The 14,770-nt window shown below is 29.3% G+C and overlaps 2 protein-coding genes across 2 annotated transcripts; both read right to left on the bottom strand.

Annotated features, from left to right (window-relative positions):
* Positions 1 to 1,700: 1,700 nt before the first annotated feature.
* Positions 1,701 to 9,215, bottom strand: LOC113380611 (HORMA domain-containing protein 2-like; the record flags this gene model as incomplete). The annotated part of the gene is made up of 7 exons (XM_026619784.1): positions 9,060 to 9,215; positions 4,295 to 4,552; positions 4,089 to 4,222; positions 2,328 to 2,476; positions 2,109 to 2,248; positions 1,892 to 2,002; positions 1,701 to 1,805 (listed from the first exon to the last, which is right to left on the bottom strand). Coding segments are annotated over exons 1-7 (1,053 nt in total), but the record flags the coding sequence as incomplete, so codon positions are not given.
* Positions 9,216 to 13,716: 4,501 nt separating this feature from the next.
* LOC113380610 lies at positions 13,717 to 14,333 on the bottom strand. Its single transcript, XM_026619783.1, has 3 exons — positions 14,287 to 14,333; positions 14,015 to 14,195; positions 13,717 to 13,953 (listed from the first exon to the last, which is right to left on the bottom strand). Exons 1-3 carry the CDS (start codon positions 14,331 to 14,333, stop codon positions 13,717 to 13,719), a joined length of 465 nt encoding a protein of 154 aa, XP_026475568.1.
* Positions 14,334 to 14,770: the final 437 nt, after the last annotated feature.

Here is a 14,770-nt window from a genome sequence, read left to right as displayed (position 1 = left end):
TTTGCTGACTGCTGATGGAATCATTGAGCAAGAATTTGCATAGATTGGTCGGAGTTGGCGATTTGTAACCGGAGAAAACATCTACAAATATATTATATATGCATAAATATCAAAATTGGCTTTTTTTCCTGTCTAGCATTTCTAAACTATATATCAATTATTTTAAACTATATCAATAAACATGGGAAAGGAAATGAAATTAAAAATTCCAATTTCTTATTAAAATTCTGCCATATATGTAAAATTTCTATTTGGCACATCATTTTTGATAGATAATGGCATACGAATAATTGACAGTATCTCATTGCCTTTAATTAACTTCCCGTAGGGCAAGTTATAGTAATCGCAAAAAAATCGAAAATGAAAATTTTTGCATTTCTCGACGTTTCAAAGGTTTCTGAATATTTTGGCATACCTTAGAAAAAATGGATGTATGTGTGTGGTGTGGTGTGTGTGTGTGTGTGCGTGTGTGTATGTATGTGCGGATACAAATTTTCGTCGACGATTTCGGGAACACCGATCAACCGATTTGAATAATTCAAAAAGCATTCGATTCGTATTGATAAGGAGACGTGCTGATTAGTTTCTGGCGAAGTCAGGTCTAGCCGTTCCAAAGATACGGGGCAAAAAGTGCCGAAAACGGTACCTCCGTTTTTAAGAGAACGGAGCGTCTGATTTGAATAATTCAAAAAACATTTTACTTGTATTGACAAGATGTAGAATTGATCAAATTTTCATGAAGGCAGGTCTAGCGGTTTTGGAGATCTAATGAAAAAAGTAAAAAAAAATGCCATTCGGCGGTTAAAAATGATCATTAGACATATGCACATCAAATTATCAGATATTTTATAGAGATTTTAACAATAAGTATACATTTTTTTTACATTTCTATGGGTTCCGTACCAATGCTTATGCGTTAGACGGCGGCGCGGCACTTGCGAGCTTTGACATTTCGTCTCTATGCAGTTCAAGCAGTGCGATTGCTTTGAAAAAAAGTTCATAATTTCCAAAATATGTCAAAATGAAGAAAACATTTTTTTCCAAAAAATTTTTTTGTTTTCAAAAAAAATTTTTTTTCTCAAAAAAAATTTTTTTTTTTTCAAATAAAAAATTTTTTTTTCAAAAAAAAAGTTATTTTTTGTCAAATTTATAGTTTCTCAAAAATCTATTTTTTTTAAAGTAAATTTTTTTCAAAGATGTTAATCGTTTTTAAAAAAATAATAATTTTTGGTACGGGAAGTTCCAGCAATTTGCCTTAAGGCACGATGCCCTAATTGCCTTAAGACAGAACTCCACTTACAGCTAGTTTGAAATCATCTCGCCAAGAAGTTATATAACTACGTTTTTGAGCAGAAAATGTAAAATAGTGCTTTACATTAATTCATAGAGAATATTATCACTTGAATGAATTGATTTATTTAATGATGATGAAATATTTGTTTTTTCATTGCAAACATATTATTATTATTATACACTAAATATTATTACTCACTAAATATTAATTATTTTTAGTTATATTTTATTATATTAATTACATATATAGTATACATATATGTACCTATTTATCTAAAAATAAGAAACTTAAAATCACGAAATATATTGTAATACCAAAACTTAATGTTCGAGAAATGTCATTTTTTAATTTCATTAAAAAGTTGCAAATTTATGTGGTTACAACATTAAAGCAAATATATGCTTACCACAGCATCAAGAGAAGTATCATGATAAATACCCATATCTTCAGTCATTGTATTTAACTGCATCATAACTTCTGGACTGTTAGATCCACCAATGACTATCATATTCTGATATATATTTATTATTGCATCAAATTTTTATAAAATATATTGACTATAATTGTAAATTTTGACTTATATTTAAAAACACTCACAGCGGCCTCCGACGTGTTGCATATATTTTCCGTTTGGGAGTTTTCCACAACTTCACAATTTTCATTTGTTTGTTTACCAGCATCCGAGGTATGAATATCTACATCTACAAACTAAAAAAAATATTTATTGAAAATATTAAAACACTACAACAGTAATATAATTCAGAAATTGAAGAACTTTTGCAATAAAAGCTATAATATTTTTAAAATTAATTACCTTAGCAATCGCTCCCATACTAATAGAGTGGTATGGCGTGAAGCATTTACCAACTTCTATATTATAAAGATCTGGTGGATACTCAAATGCTTGATATGAACAAGCCTTAAAACCAGGCGGTTGATACTCAGCAGGAGTTCCTACATAATGAATGGATTTTAAAAGTACGAGAGTATAAATCAAAATAAATACCAAAAAATAAATGAATAACAATTTTACCATCATAGTATGTTAACATCATGGCTAATGAGCAACCCTTCGGTAATTCTGGCATATTTTTTACAATTTCTAAGCAATTGTATAAACAATCAAAGATACTGCTTTCAAGTGTTTTTGGAGATATCTTGGATGAGTCGATCTTTATGAGCCTTAAATAAAATCATAAATTTTACAACTATTTTTTTATTATTACATATATTCACATATAATATATTCATGTTTGTAAATAGTGAAGTTACTTGACTACACCAAGCATAACAGAAATTAACTTTACAATTTCAATAAATCACAACTAAACTGTAAATTATTCTCAATCTGGGGTAGCTTTTATATAGATTACTTTATGTGATTATAAAAAAAAAATTGAATTACCAAGAATACTGATCAATATATTCACACAATTGGCGATAATGAAAAACAGTACCAATATAATTATGTGTTACTATGTTAGCGCTATGATAAGTCAAATTTTGTTTATTAAATTTGATCACTTTACTATAGACTCTAATAACATATAATAAATAAGTAGTTAACTAACTTAATAATAACCTAAAATAATATGTTGGGCGATGACATGAATATTGAATCATTTTTTATATTCTAGATGTATTTTATAAAAAAATATTATTATTTCTTACAAATACTAAAATGATTCACAAAATTAACTAATAATTTGAGCAATATATTTAACATTTGTCTTGGGTACCAATTTTTTAAATCGCAAAAAGTAAGTGACTTTATTTTTAAATATTTGCTAGAAGTAATAAATATTAAATACATGTAGTGTGTGTACTAAAAGGTTTATGTTATATTAAAAAATTAATAGAATGCAGATCAGTAAATTCTTTTATTTTTAAAGTAACTCAACTTAAATTCACTTAAAAAGTAATTATATTCTATTATAAATTGGTTGCAAAAAAATTTAAAAGCGCCCATTACAATACCTACACGAAATTGAATAAAAAAATTATTTTGTCTTTGTCTATATATATAATATATCTAATAACTATATCTAAAAAAGTAATATCTAAAAAACATTTTTAAAATTTTTGATTTTTTTTCCATGCTAATTCCATATCAAACTTTGATTCAATTTCGCAATATCTAAAAGATAAAATTAAAAGCTAAAATTTTTAGAGATTTTTTTTATCAATTTGAGCCCCTGGAAGGAAGGAAATTTGAAAATGTTCATAATAAGGACCACCCTAATGTATATTTATATTTTCATTTGGTGTTAACATATGTATTAACAAAGTCTCATAACTCAAAAGGCAAAAGCTCAGAAATCAAAGGGCATAAATCAATAAAAAAACAAATTTTTCTTAAAAACTTATTTTACAATCAGGACAAGATATAACATATATGTGTACTAAGTTATAGATAACACATATATTGCACATTTACTATTTGTGATATTTTTATTGTTAGTATTCTGTAAGATATTATATAAGTTACAATCAATTATACTTGTTTATCTATGGTTACAATATTAATGTCTATATTTCTTATTGTTCTTATATCCTAATACCATGGATTGATGAATTTTCTGTTTTTAACTCTTATATTAACACATTTTTCTACTGAATGCAGGCTAGGATTATCGCCAAAACGTATGGATTGTAAAATTTTTATTTTTTTTAAATTATGGTTTTTTATTGATGGTATGCGCGATTATTATGATTTTAATACTCGAAATAATATATTGACAAAAAAAAAATTAATACCCACATATATGTATATATAATAAATTTTAATTTTTACCGGCTATTGGCGAACGTTGTATTACTTTCAAAATTGCAAGCGTCACTATATTTTATTCTAAACGTATAACTTTCCAACGCTTTTCCAATGTCTTCTTGTCCGGGCGGTTGTACAGCCACAATGATATCTCGCAACTACAATAGATTATAAAAAACAAATTATATTTTGCGACATATACACATTATACATATACAATATATAATTACATATCCTTTTTTCATTGCATCAAAGCATCCTTTAACCCACTTAAGAAATCTCGTTATTTTGGGGTCTGATTTGACATTTTGCAACATATGCATCGACAAGATTCCAATTTTACGAGGGCGAAAATATTCCTTTGAATAAATCTTTCGCAGATAACATATAGCACTAATTGAAACTGCAAATAACTGTCTAGTTAAGGTCATAGAATTAGTTTCCGATTTGAAAGCTAGTTCAGGCTTCACGAGTATATTTGTGGTATTCTGTGAAAAAAACGAAAAGTATTTGAAACATTTGTAGAATTAGCTTTATGAATGCACAATAAAATAAAAACTTTACTAGACAATCTACTTCCGTTTGGGATCCTTTTAATAACGTTTTAGTACTCATTTTTAAAGTTTGTTAATAACTTTGAAACACACTTCGAAACAACTGTACGCAAAATGGCGATTACGTTGTACATCTCTCGGCGCACCAGAAAATCTAAGCAGTGCAACCAACGAACTAAATGAATAATATAAAATTGACATGTATGTTCTTTTACTAACTTCTCGAATGATAAAAATTCAAACGCGGTTTTAGTTTTTTTATTGACAAGTCGCGATTAGGTAACTACACAATTAATTTTTGTCGTTTTTAATAAGAAAGTTCGATTGATTTTGTAAATTATAATTTTTTAATTGATTCGATCTTTTTCCTTGTCATTGGATTGTATTAATTAACTTATTGTAAAAATATAAATTGTTCGTTCTAATTCATTTACTAATTTAACAGATTTGAACTATGTATCTCCATAAAAAATAATTATCTGCAACTGTTATTTTGTAAAAAATGATGCGTGTGATTACATTTATTTCTTTTCATTATGTTATCAGAAAGTAATATACTATAGGTAATTATCAAAATTTAAATATTTGTGCTAATTGTAAAGAAGTTAAAATATAAATCAAACGTTAATTTAGTAGACATATAAAATAACTAGTGGTATAATCGAAGATACTACTTTCAAGTGTTTTTGAAAATATTATGAACTAGCTGTAAGTGGAATTCTGTCTTAAGGCAATTAAGGCATTGTGCCTTAAGGTAAATTGCTGGAACTTCTCGTACCAAAAATTATTTTTTATAAATATATACGTTCATATAGTAGCACATAAAATTAAACTATTTAAACGAGCGAAACATGTGTCGCTCGCAAACCAGTTTCGAGGAAATGTTATGCTTTTTATATGGTGGTCTGCCTTGCAAAACTCTATCAAATCGATATACAATATTATTTAAATTTAACATTTAAATAAATTTTACTGGTTAATATATTTCAGGTTTTGTTTTCTATACAACTTTTCATTATCTTTTATATAAGATTGTGTAATTTAAGATTTTGGGTACATGATTTGTCGCCTCCTCAAAAATTGCATTTCGCTTAAAATCTATAATTGTTACTTTCATAAAACACGAACATTATGGATTAAAAAATTGCATGTAATGAAGTTTTGAAACGAAAATCGCGCTCCTGATAAAAACATTTGCAAGTTTTTGTTATTTAATTATAGTTCTATATTGCTGTAATTTTTGCTGTGATATATTTATAATTGAAGTATTTATTTCAGGAGTGTACTAATTAATTATTGTTATTCTGCAAGATATGATGTTCCACAATTTATTATTGTTCCAATTAATTCTTTTTCGAAGTATAACTCATATTTATTTTTACACTAACATGCTTTGTTACAAAGAAACACTCTCTTGATATGTTTTTGTTTGCGTTTTGTGCGTTAATTACTTGTGTGTTTTGTGAAGAAGAGTCAAATTGGAACTCGAATTAATACTAAGTTTGTCTAAGAAAATAAAAGTCGATTCCGCATATCGTCTTTGTGAGACTTTCGACTCATGATAAAGAACCTTTGCGTCATAAAAATTGAACGTATGGTTGTTTAGTTTTAAATGTTCTGTGATCATCGTTTATCGTGTTGTTTTGAACGTTTAATAATGTTCTGTTGTTTCGCCAATATAGCATATATATATAGCGATCTCTAATCTCTCTAATCTCGACAACATAATTATATTTGGAATTCCTGCGATTTGCTCTACCAATATTCGTAAATTTGGATAAAGAAATGGAGACAGAAAAGTCAAAGTTGTACGTTTTAAATAATCAGATATTCACAGCATATGCGATAATTTTGGAATGTTTCATTCAACCGATATATTTGGAACTTTCAAACAAAGAGTTGAATACGATAGAAAATATTTCGAATTCCAAACAGCAAAAGGTATTAAGCGTAGATGTAAACGATTTGCAAATGCATTTACCTTTATTAGAAATACATGCTAGAGGAATGATTCCAAATATAATTCGGTTGAAAAGAGAAACTGAAAGATTAGACTAGGATGAGTTTAATATTGAGGCAGAAAACCAAATAAAGCAGAGGTTTCCATTTCATGATAAAAAACGACAATAACTATAATATTTGCAGTAATTTTGAGTACTGATTTGAGAAAAAATTCACATCAATTTCTAAACTGTTATATTTTTTTCCAAACATTTGCCCAGATAATATAACAGAACTAGATAGAAAGCGGAAAACTCTTAGAAACACCAATGTCGATTCAAAGAGATTGAGACGACGCCCAGTACAGAGGAATTTTAAAGGCACGTATCAAAATTAGAAAAGGCGATGGTTTCTGCGATGTTTCCATAATTATCGATTTTAATAAGAAAACTCCTGTGTTTGGCGCACAGTACTGCGACGGTGACTTATAAATATTTGACAATGTTACAGTATTTATTAAAATGAATTTGAAAACATTTAATATTTCGTTACGGTACGAGAAGTTCCGGCAATTTTCCTTAAGGCACGATGCCATACACCTATAGTTAAAGTATTTAATTATCAAAAGAACAATTAAAATGGTGTTTTAAAACATTAAAATAAACATTATGCAAATATAATATACCTATAATTTTTTTAATAAAACGTGTTGACACTTTATCGCGACTTCAGTCAGTTCTTGAGCTGTTTAAAAACTCAAATTACCAACATAATAGTTTATGACAAATCAAACGCAAGTCATACTACTTTAGTATTTAATATTTCAATATAACAATATGATGATTTAATAATTATGAATTACATTCATTCTTTAATAATTATGTAAATATTAATTTTTTTTTCTTTTCAGATAATCTGTTGACAGTTCATGAACCAAAAGTTTAATTATTTATTTAAATTATTGAAATTTCTAGCATGAAAAATATTGACTGGAAGATATAAATATTTACAAGATGTCCAAAATGTTTAATTCATACTGATATACATTCTATATAATTTTACATTCAAATTACCACATTGATATATTAATTTGTATGTATTGTTGATATGTATTTGAGTGTCTGTTGTTTTCCAACTAGAAATATTTGTCAACAACAAAGACAATACTATTACATTTTAGGCATTACATGATGTGTTGCCTGTTGAATAATAAAAAGTAGTTAAATGTATTTTATTGCATGAGTAAATAGTAATTAATTACCCTCCAAATTTTTCTTAATACTTGCAATTGTAAATACAAATTGTTAATATCGGTTTTAAATATCGTGGAGTGACTACGAGATCGATTTTATTCAGATTCACTTTTTATTTTTATAATATCCATGCTGCATCTCATGTCTCCATTTCCATCATAAGACTTCACAAATTTAGCAATATATGTTAAACGAATAAATAATTTGTGGAAGATTGGAAATAACTTCTAGACAATTTCAAAAATATGTAGCCATTTGTAGATATTTTTTTTTAATTTTTGTACATTTTTAACCCTTGCCAGTAGGCGACATATACATTTATTTATGTATATCTAGACATTTTTGTACATATTAAAATTTTTTAAGTTACATTTAAACATCACTAGAAATTAAAAATTAATACATTGGCAAAAGAGTTGAAAAAATATTTTAAAATTACCATTTGATTTACTGATTTTTTATATATCTATTCAGGCTTGTCCATAACTACAGAGTTGGCAGGGTTACTTCAACAAGCGGCTTCAGAAATGAATCGGTACTCGAAGCTAATTCAGGCCGAAGAAGCGAAGGAGACGAGGCGTGATCTGAGTCGCTTAAAATCCCTTTACTCAGAAAGGAATAAATTAAATGAAAAGTATAGGGAACTAGAATTGTGTATCAAGTCCCTATACAGGAATATAATTTATAAACGCATGAAGTAAGATATTTTGACATTTCTGGGCCAATTGTCGGATAACACAGCTAAGTTTTGTTTGCAGACTCCTGCTTTAACATATCATGTCTTAAATAAGCATATGTTCAGGATTATGTATTCTTGGACCACGTCGTGTAGGAGGTACTCTTTTCGATTGAATTGAATAGGTCCTATTCAGTTTCCTTTTCTTTTCATGATCGTTCTCAGTGAAGTCTTTTATGGACTTATTCTTTTGTTATCTTGTCAGTCCACTTTTTTTTCTCCATTCACCTGTCTCCTGCGCACCACATTTTAAAACTCTCCAAATAGTTCTTTTTCTTAGAGTCCATGTCCCTGATCCGTAAAGAGCTATGCTCTAGACATAACATTTTTTTTATCAATATCATCCACAAGTCGAGACTTGGTTGGTTCTCAGTAGTGTTCTCAACTTCGCAAACTCCACCTTGGCGCTTGCGATCTTTGTCCTGATGTTTTTCGTGCTGTATTCGTTTCTGGTCAGAATGCTTCCTAAATATTTGAAATGATCAACGTCTTCCAATTTTTGATTTTTTACTGTTATCTTCAGAGTATCATCTCGTTTTGATACTCTCATCACTTCCAATTTGCTGATGCTGATTTCCGTCCCATATCTTCTACCCATTTCGACGATTCTGTCCATCATGTTTTGCAGCTCGGTTTGGTTTTTTGATATTACCACTAGATCAATCATTTTGCCATATAAAACAAAATATGTCACCAGGAATAGCTGTTACACCTACCATAATTCCTTGAACCGCATAAGTTAAAAAATATTTTTTAAACATCAGTTTATTTACAGAGATATCGCACCTGTCACCAGAAGGGTGAGCATACGTGAATTGGGCCGCTTGTTAAGAAAACACCCGGGACTATTCAAGTCTATGACAAGGTATATATATATATATATATATATATATATATATATATATATATATATACTAGCTGACCCGACAGACGTTGTTCTGTACTCATGTCTACAATTTTTCAATTTTTTATACTAATATTTACTGCTTAGTTAAAAATAATAATTACTGTTTTTTGAATTACTATTTACACCAATATATGAGTGATGTTGAATGCAGAACTATTTCAAATAAAATGATTGTTCTCAATTCCCACAGTTAACACTTTAATTATTCATTTAAAAAATATTAAAAAATGTTCAATAAAATTGTATATTAAAAATTATACACTGCGATTTATAGAACAAATTTATTTCCAATAGCTCAATTTATTTTATTGCATTTAAGGGTTATATAGTATTTTTAGTCATACCTGTAAATGTGGATGTATAAATGAATGATTTTTTGTTTATTCACGACTAAAACATTGATTTTCCAAATTTATCACACTAAAAATAATCGTCTGCCTTTGTGATTTATGGTTATAGCATAAGATACACGTGTTGAAAATTGAAATTTTTTAAAAAGTACAACAAATTCAGAAAGAATTAATATATAGCATTCGCGGCAAAGGTGCAATATCACCTTTTATTTTTCTACCCAAAATATATGCTTCAATAATGTTGCCTATAATTTTTATAATTTCGTACCATATTTTAACTGGCTTTTAGTAATTTTAATATCTAAATTACATTTTTTTCTCCAATAAATCAATATACATTATTGCTTAAGTTTATATTTGAAGTGAATTAATTTGTCAAATCCTGTTCACATGTGCTCTATTCAACTTACAATCAACAAAATTATTGCTCTGTGAATTTTTTTACTGTGCTCCAATTTACTTGATATTTTGGAAATAGGCTAATCTTTATCTTAATTTCAATGTTTTTAACAATTTGCACTCCGTCACCATCCACAGCATTAATTGAATTATTACTCTTTTAATTCTGATTTTATCAGAACTTGTAATACACTATTTTAAAGGTGATTAAATGAGCTACAACTTTCTCTATTATTAATTTTACCGTAACTTCTCTTATTGTAAAACGGCGAAGGGTTAAAGGGCTCGAAAGACCTCTGGTTGGACAGCTCCTTAATTAATCATACATCTATCAATATTTGCGTAACGAAAAAATAATAAACAATAATAATTAGTCAGAAAAATACCTCGAATTTTCATATATATATACTTTTATACGTATTCTTTCAGAGGTATTATGATGAGAAATTGGTTGTTTTTTTTTCATGAAATCATTAGTTTTTTGAGAATCATTTGTACTAAAGTTGTGGTATTTTCTAGAATCCATCAAGATCTCTTAAACCAAGTTAATTCTAGATTGAATACGATTATTTATCCATCACGCTTGCGTGCTGACTCATAGCTGTCTAAAAGTATTAAAAGATGTACATTGAATTAAAGCAGATGATTGATTTTACTCTTACAGTTGGTAATTTTTTTTTGTTAGTAAATAATATTCTCACCATAAAACCCAACTAATTCCATAGATACTTGATTCCATGTATCTTGTGGCTCTACACGTTTCTACACATTAGACCCGTACGGTTTTTTCTGAAAGGCCACCAGCACTTGCTGAACCATCATTGTTAATAATCAACCAATTACTCAGAATCTCCGGGTAGAAGGTGGATTTGTCAACAATGACAGCAAATGGTTTTGTTCTAAAAATTAAAAAGTGAAAGCATACGTATCTAATATAATATATTCTTGAAACACAAAATTAATTTACCCCAGCTGACGATTCATAGTATTAAATTAAACTCGCAATGACTGCACACGATAAATAAATCTAACTAAGTAACCTTCACTCCGGGATGCGCCACAAAGAATGAATTGTTCACACTACTTAAAACACGTGTTGTTTTAGCGTGAACTTGCTTATGTTGGTGCATGTCTACCAACCTTAGGTAACACGTAGTGTTACCATGATACCAACTATTACTAAACTATGACAGAGGCTGGCGACATGACTAACCACACAAAAATTAAAATAAACACATGTTTTAAAACATTAACACACGTATTAAATTAACTAATTTAATTAAATTAAATGAAGAATACGCCAGATTGTTGCTCAAACCAAAAAACATATTTTAAGTAATATAAATCGAAATCGAAATGAAACTAATGGACCGATTCTGCCTTAACATGGCTACGCTCTGTTATCGCACTTGCATGGTAGCATAACATGCCTCGCGTAAGTGTATGTTGAAGATTAGTTGTTCTCGGCGCACCGATTTTATGAGAGTGAATCGTGTTGTGGCGTAACATGAGCGAACACAGTTTTTGGTTTTTTGATGTTGGCTCTCTGTGTTTGTACTCTCGAAATCGGCAATAATCTATCTCTACGGTGCTGACGCGAACGGTTTTTTCAATTTTGGATATACTAGTACCGATACTTTCAGTCGAAAAGCGTTGTTCATGATTTTTTTTTTTTGGTAAATATATAAAATATATATTACATTCAAAATGGCCAGTGATACGCAAATGAAAAGGGCAAAAAAAACTAATCCGGCGCAGTATGAAATATACGTTGATTTTTTAATCAGCAACCCACAATTCGTTACTAATAAATTAAGCCCCTCGTTCGACAAGGATTATTTCAGAGCAAAGTGGGAGGAATTGACCAATTTGTTAAACTCATGTGGTCATGGGCCTCATAGGCCTACTGAATCCTGGATGTCGAACAAAAGGCCTTAGGTGTTTGGGGTCTTGGGTCAATTGATGGCCATCCAGATCTGGAAATGGATATTGGACTAAATGTAATTTCATTAAATATATATATATATATATATATATATATATATATATATATATCGAATATATATGTATATATACATATATATATGTACGTATACATATATATATGTATATATATGTATATATACATATACACATATTAAATTTTTTAATAGTATTCTTTCAATGAATCTGTCAGCAACGAGGCTGAACTTGATTCTGTTAATGTTGATCCTGAGGTAGAAGTTATAATGCCACCTCCAGAATTTTTAGATGATGCCCCTAGACCACCAATGCAGAGACGAAGAACTCCTGGCAATAGTAAGTATAATTTTTCTTCTATTTTAAATATTACTTATATTACTATGTGATACATTCTGCATTTCATTATTTTAAGATGAATTAAATCACCTCGTAAACTCAATGGAATTCGTATTGAAAAGACAAACAGAGTCTCTTACTAACATGATGGAGAAACAGACAGAGGCGCTGCAATGCTTAGCCGATCAATTGAAAATTCTCAATGATATATTAAAAAATAGATTTAACAGCCAATAAATTTTGTTTTATATTCCTTTATATATATATATATATATATATTTATTTATTTATTTAAAATAATCACATTCATGTACCTATAAAAATAAAATCTTTTTTTTAAGTGAATAATATGGTATTAAAAATATCTTCTGGCATAAGAATTTCTGATATTATATGCCATATTATCTGCCTCATTGTATACTTCTGAAATATTAAAATCAATTAATTTTAACTTCACATTTGAAATACAATTATTCGGTATCTAACCATTTCCACTATCATTACTATATTCCGTCAGTTCTTCATCCAGAGGAATATTATTTTCTCTGCATATATTATGCAGAGTAAATACTGCATATACAATTTTTCCTGCCACATCAGGTGTATAATGCAGTGTCCTATGACGATGCAAACATCGAAAACGACTTTTAACAACACCAAATGTTCTCTCTATTACCTTGCGAGTTTTTTTGTGGAACTTATTGTATTTCTCCTGGGTAGAGCCTACTGGTGTCCTATATGGTGTGAGTAGGCAATGTTCCAATGGGTAACCTGAATCTCCTGCAAATGTACAACTAATATATATTTTTTTCCTTATTTGATTTGTGATATTAAATATATTCTTGAATTGCCCAATAAACATGTCCCATCCTCAGCATTACGAGTTAGCAGGGATCTGACTGCCGAAACCTTCCAAATGGCTGCGTCATGAGTGGAGCCAGGATATCTGCTGCTCGCAAACAATATCCGTTCATCGGCATCACATATCTAATATTATTTATTATCATGTTAGTCTTCAAAATTCTTAAGCAAAATAAAATAATACTACTTCAATATTAATTGAGTAATAGCCCTTCCTATTCATATAAATAGCAGCTGGTGCCACGGGGTGATCTTTTTTGGGAGCCACTATACTTACGTGTGTGCAGTCTATGCACCCAATAATGCCAGGCATGCCAAACTTCGTATAAAATCTGTTAAATAGCAACATATTACAGACCATGTTCAATGTACACGAAGTGGTGTAACATATACCTCTTTTTATTTTCATCTCTTTCTGATGGGGTTTTAGGAAAATTCACGTACTTTGGAGTAGCATGCTTTATAATTAAATCAGTCACTGTTTTAATGCAGCGACTGACTGAAGGCTGGCTCATAGAATTTAAATGGCAATTGCCTACATCAGTCTGATATGAGCCATGACCAAAAAAATGAATCGCTGCAAGTACCTATAATGAAATTTCAGTTATTAGTATTTCAAAAAAATTAATTCATTTTAATTTCCAATACCTGCAAATAAAAAGGGATACTCCATGATGCTGTATGAGTCTCCGCATGTGGTTCCAACAGTTCTATTAAATCTTTCATAACATTTTTCGTTAATCGAATTTTTTTTATAAAAATCTCATCATTCACTTCCCATACATTATCTGCATCTCTGAGATACCTAAGGACGTATCTTTGCCTGTATCTAAAATGTTGTGGCATTTAATAATTTTAATATCTTTGAGTAATACATTCATTCCAATAACAGTATGAATTATATTAAAATTCAAACATACCTTCTTCTCCTACTATCTGCTGCCCAAATTATTCCAAAAAACGCCATACTAACAATTTGAAATTCCCAATAAAAGCTAAACCAAACCTAATAATATCACTTTGCTTACATTAATCATAACCTCAAAAAAACATGTTAAACGCATAAATGTCAAAATAGCAAATGTCAAATCTGTTCATAGTACAACTTCTCGTCAATGTTATAGCGATAAGTGCGTGTTTCTGACTACGTTTATCGGTCAGAGGGCTAGCGTAACATTAATGTTATCATATGATAAAACACATACCGCCGAGAATAACTGTTACACTTATAATCAGTGCTGGATTACCCCATAGGCCCGTGAGGCCCGGGCCTAGGGCGGCAGAATTTGGGGGGCGGCAAATTTTTCAGAATGTCAAAAAAAATTTAAACCCGATAAGATGTCTCGATAATTTATTTTAAGGATTAATCCCGATTTTTTTTATAAATTTACAGATAGTGTTATA

This window comes from Ctenocephalides felis, unplaced genomic scaffold (genome assembly GCF_003426905.1).
Source record: "Ctenocephalides felis isolate EL2017-DRISC unplaced genomic scaffold, ASM342690v1 CF-g0.4_SCAFFOLD_02247, whole genome shotgun sequence".
In the NCBI taxonomy this organism is placed as follows: Eukaryota; Metazoa; Arthropoda; class Insecta; order Siphonaptera; family Pulicidae; genus Ctenocephalides; species Ctenocephalides felis.
The sequence above is the reverse complement of the archived record's forward strand: the minus strand, read 5'-3'. Positions and strand labels throughout refer to the sequence as shown.